A 5,073-nucleotide genomic window follows, 5' to 3' on the forward strand; every position below is an offset into this window, starting at 1 on the left:
CCAACCCACCAAAATCAGGGTGATTACCGACCGTGGGTGGTGGAGTGAAATACGGTGAGAAGAATAATGACTCTGAACAATATATTTTTTAATAGTCAACTGCATAATTTGGGCCTTTGCATGCAATTGTGACCAATAAATTATCGTATGTGATTGTGACCTTAGTGTATAACTGAGAATTATAGATTGTGTTATGTAACTACGATATGTTTAATTTCAATTATATATTCCAACATTTTATTAGAAATCACATTTGTGACCTGTCAATCTTGAACATTTTGTTGCATTGAATTTTGTAATAATGAGGCGAAGATTGAATGCCTTCAAGCCCTCAAGGCCAATACCTATACAACAGGCCGCATCTTTGGCCCGACCAAACCCAAGACCTCATTTACAACTCAATCAACTTCCTACTACTAAACGAACTTAAAAATCAGTCACACGTTGAAGAACACAATTCATTCCTAAGCAAGATGTACTGAAAGTCGCTCCTTTCACAGCCTCCTAAAATGGTGCAGAGACGATGTCTCTTATCTCTAGAATTCTTAATTCATTAGTTGAAGTCTCAAGCTCTTCACCAGAATTCATCAGCTCATTAGATTCATTTCCCACACTATTAACAACTGGTTTTAAACCCTGCATCATAACCAAAGAATGTTACATGATCATCAATACATCAATTTAAAGGCTTAATTGACTTACAAGCCAATATGATCCATGTAGAATAATGTACATTAATTCCCAAGTGCAAAGTGTGTACGGAACTTAACAGAATCATACAATATGTGCACACTAAATTGAACTTATCTAATCCTCCCTACCGAATTTCAATTATTGTTTATGATGAAGGCATTTTCACTCATATGCTTCGATTTCAAGAAATATTCTTCTTTCCTAGCAACAAAACTAACAAATACATTTTCCCCCAAACTTGAAAAAAGAAAAGGAATTGAATCTAGCCTTTTTGTCCTAGGTCTAGTATTGATAACCTTTACATAGCTAAGAAAAAGCTGTCCAATAAGAGCTTTTTCAACACGTCTGAGGAACAACGTATCAACAAAAGCTCTCATTTTAAGAAAGTCCTAAATGTTATAAGCAAGCCAATCTCCTCATGTTTTATGTCCTTTTTATTTCGTTTCAAATGTCAATGCATAAAAATGTAAAATTCGGCAATGAAACCTGATTGTTCCGCATTTAACAAGGAAAAAAATTGAGAGAAATCCACATTTCCTTTGAACTACTTTGATGATATTCTGAACTCCATGAAATTAACAAAAATAAAATCCAAATTACGTACAAACAAGAGGACCTTTTCAGCAATCCTTTCAATTTACCTATGCTATTTCGAACCAAGATTATTTACATTAATCATTATAGTGCATCAAAAATCCACTTATGTCAATGCATTTTATAATAAGAAGAAGTTATACTTTGATTGTTTAGTCTAAATAGAAATGATCTCCTATGTGGGTAGTATAGAACATGCCGAGTGCTAATGTGGCGACGTCACATCAGCGATGAAATCTACAATTTTTGACAACTCAACATTAAATTATCAAAAATAGTAGGCTCACGTCAACCATAGACAAAATAACTTATACCTACCATGGGCAAGAAATCATTTCTATTAGTCTAAATAGACATTTCAAGGCACAAAGTTTCCGTTCTATTTTTAATTAGTAATTTTGCATCCACGAACATAGATATCTGTGCAAAATTTTATACAATGGAGATTTTCTTATTTAGAGCCTGTTTGGGAGTGACTTCCCCCCCCCCCCCCCCCCCCAAATAATTTTTTGACTGTTATTTCACTATTCCAGCCGTTATATTTGACTTCTTCTCTTACAGGTAAATCCCACTTTTCTCCTAACAGTCAAAAAATCAATTCTCAAAATTACTCATAAACAAGCTCTAATTAAATATCCCACTTTTCTCCTATACAATGCAGATTTTCTTATTTAGAGCCTGTTTGGGAGTGACTTTTTCTCCCAAAAAAATAATTTTTTGACTGTTATTTCACTATTCCAGCCATCATATTTGACTTCTTCTCCCACAGGTGAATCTCACTTTTCTCTTAACAGTCAAAAAATCAATTCTCAAAATCACTCCTAAACAAGCTTTAATTAAATATCCCACTTTTCTCCTATACAATGGAGATTTTCTTATTTAGAGCCTGTTTGGGAGTGACTTTTTCCTCCAAAAAAATAATTTTTTGACTGTTATTTCACTATTCCAGCCGTCATATTTGACTTCTTCTCTTATAGGTGAATCTCACTTTTCTCCTAACAGTCAAAAAATCAATTCTCAAAATCACTCCTAAACAAGCTCTAATTAAATATCTCAAAAGCTGGAGAGTCGGTAATGATTTAAGGAGCAAGTCAACGATAAATCAAAAAGTGGCCAACATCAAGATTTGTTTCGAAATAAATTAAGCTCCTTCGTCAAGAAGAATTTGACACTTTTGTTGACCAATACTAAGATGAAGTGAAACTCGTGTGAATAAAAAAAGCCCAAAAAATTCCTGCCCCTGTTGTGAGGGGTCTAGCAGGGTGGGTGTCAGCATAGCAGGTTTGAAGTAATCTTGGGAACATAATATAAAGCATGTTTATATTGAAATCCATTTTTGAAAAACTCATTTTCAATCAGAATTTGTCTCAACAAAATAAGTCTGTATGCCAACCTGAAATTTTTCATTATTTTTTAACAACACATTTTTCGAAAAAATACAATTACAAAACTCATTTCACAACAAAATGAGACTCAAATAAGTACTCAAAGTCCAAGTACTGCATAATAAAAATGGAATTCGAAAAATAAACTGATATTGCATGCATGGATTTATCTCTTTCCAAAATGGAACCAACCATATAGTAAGACAAAATCAAAACAGAAATACAAGCTTAGGACATGCCACAAGACAATTCCATCAATCCATAAAATAAATCAAAAGAAAATATTATACAGCCTTTAACTAATAAACCTTATTAAAAACCTTCCTAAATTGATTCTTTAAGTGCAAATTTGAAGAATCTTTCGTTCAAAAATAACTTACAAATATATATCTTTTTTAATAAAAACATTTACATGACGAAAAATGAAGGTTTATGTGACTTAAAAACATAATAATAATAATAATAATAATAATAATAATAATAATAATAATAATAATAATGGACAAAAAAAACAAACGTTTTAGATTTATCAGGCACAAGAATTAGAAGAACACGAAGCTTTCCTAAGCTATTTTCGACTATGGAATTTAACTGATGCATCCAAAATTCGATTTTTATGCTTATCTTTGTGAATATTGCTACTGCTAAATCCTCATGCACAGTTCCATGCACAAATAAACTTCCAAAAGCAATTGAAGTTAGAATTTCAACATACCTTTGTAAATATCCTCAAAGCCTCTTCAATGCTCCTGTTATTCATCACATACAATGCTGCCTCCTGTAATAACCATATCCAACCAAGAAAAACATCAACACACACAGATATATATATATATATATATATATATATATATATATAGAGAGAGAGAGAGAGAGAGAGAGAGAGAGAGAGAGAGAGAGAGAGAGAGACTTGCCCTAGCAAATTGGATTTGATCAATATTTAGAGTAAGAGGTTCCTTCTCAATTGATGATTGCCTCTCTATTCCAATCTCCATTGCAGACATCCTTAAAATCTCCACAGAACAAATTTTCTTCAACTAAGACAACGTAAGTGAAATAGTATCATTCAATAGTGCAAAAACCATTTATATACACAGACAAATACATAAAATATATATTATATTGAAAGTGTGGGGTGAACAAGAGAACCACGTAACTAAACGTGGCAAAACGAGCCCAGAAGACGTGTAATATTGTAGATAGCTAATCTGGAAAACGTGGAGGGAGATAAGGTTTACTATTCCATTTTAAGAAACCGTGAAGATTTTTCAAAGATATGACGCTTGGACGTTTCTAATTTGAGAAAGTTAAGCAATTTCATGGACTGTTTACGTGTTTATACGTGGGTGCACTTGGGATGATTAGTCGGTTACCTGATGCACACGTGTGTCAATCTTGGTGGTTGGCTGTTATCCTAATTGATAGCGTTATAGGCAGCTGAGAGGGGAACGTGGGGTCGGGAGCAGTTGATGGTTTGTCTAAGGAAATTTCTTTTATGCATGTCTTGCAAAGCTTAAATTAAAATTAGGGGTATCAAGCTTACTTTTCATCCATAAATAATGTAAAATTCATAATTATAAATCACTTATTATTATTACATTTTGTAGAATTCATAACTTATAATCATTTAAATTTTAAATATGAGTCCTTCCAGATATTGGTTAAAATGAAATTTGTGTTTCAGTGAAAATTTTAGTATCATTTTCTTAAAATGTTGAGTAAATTTCATTTGCAATCATAAAAGCTTTCAATTGGTTCACTAACTTCAACTTGTCTCAATTGAAACTGTTGCGTGCTAAAATGATTACTGCCTATGAGGGTTCCATGTCGTCCGAAATGGCCCCATTACATTTCTGCATGTCTATTAGCATTTGCATTAAGGTCATCGAGACCCACCAAAGCGAAAGACGTGCAGATCGTTGAAGCACTTTCTAGCAGCAAAATATGCATAACCCTAACACTTGGAAGCCTCGTCCAAGCAGAGAAAATAAAGGGGTCAACTCAACCTTGGACATAGACACTACTTTAAATGTGGCATTCTAACACAATCAATCTTTTGGGCAAACCCAAGCTTTTATATAACAAATTGTATGGCAGGTGTGACTAAAGTACAAAACTCAAGTAAGCCATACCTAAACCCCCAAAAATAACAAAATCATATCAAAATTCGGACATAATAACTCCACTACTGAAATATAAAAATAGTTTCTTATTTTTTAGGTCAACGGAAAATTTAATTTCAATTTAGTTTAAATTAATTCACCAACCTTAATTTTAGATTCATATTTCACCTCTATATCGCCCTACTATCACAAATTTATGGAAATTGCTTTATTTGAAGTTATACCATAATACAACTTCCAAACACATTTTATGACATGTCAACAGCTCACCCCACCAC

The 5,073-nt window shown here is 32.9% G+C and overlaps 1 protein-coding gene across 1 annotated transcript; it reads right to left on the reverse strand.

Moving 5' to 3' along the window:
* Positions 1-252: 252 nt before the first annotated feature.
* LOC111365469 lies at positions 253-3,739 on the reverse strand. The gene is made up of 3 exons (XM_022986019.1): positions 3,587-3,739; positions 3,388-3,450; positions 253-636 (listed from the first exon to the last, which is right to left on the reverse strand). The coding sequence occupies exons 1-3, from the start codon at positions 3,674-3,676 to the stop codon at positions 505-507; spliced, it is 285 nt and encodes a 94-aa protein (XP_022841787.1). The 5' UTR covers positions 3,677-3,739; the 3' UTR covers positions 253-504.
* Positions 3,740-5,073: the final 1,334 nt, after the last annotated feature.

The sequence above is a fragment of the Olea europaea genome, chromosome 17 (assembly GCF_002742605.1).
Source record: "Olea europaea var. sylvestris chromosome 17, O_europaea_v1, whole genome shotgun sequence".
In the NCBI taxonomy this organism is placed as follows: domain Eukaryota; kingdom Viridiplantae; phylum Streptophyta; class Magnoliopsida; order Lamiales; family Oleaceae; genus Olea; species Olea europaea.

What these genes read in the sequence shown, in the direction of transcription:
- LOC111365469 (XM_022986019.1), bottom strand. Translation starts at nt 3,676, where the DNA reads ATGTCTGCAATGGAGATTGGAATAGAGAGGCAATCATCAATTGAGAAG. An exon ending in ATCAAATCCAATTTGCTAGG is followed by an intron (nt 3,451 to 3,586) that starts GCAAGTCTCTCT and finishes TGGTTATTACAG; the next exon opens with GAGGCAGCATTGTATGTGAT. An exon ending in CTTTGAGGATATTTACAAAG is followed by an intron (nt 637 to 3,387) that starts GTATGTTGAAAT and finishes GTTATGATGCAG; the next exon opens with GGTTTAAAACCAGTTGTTAA.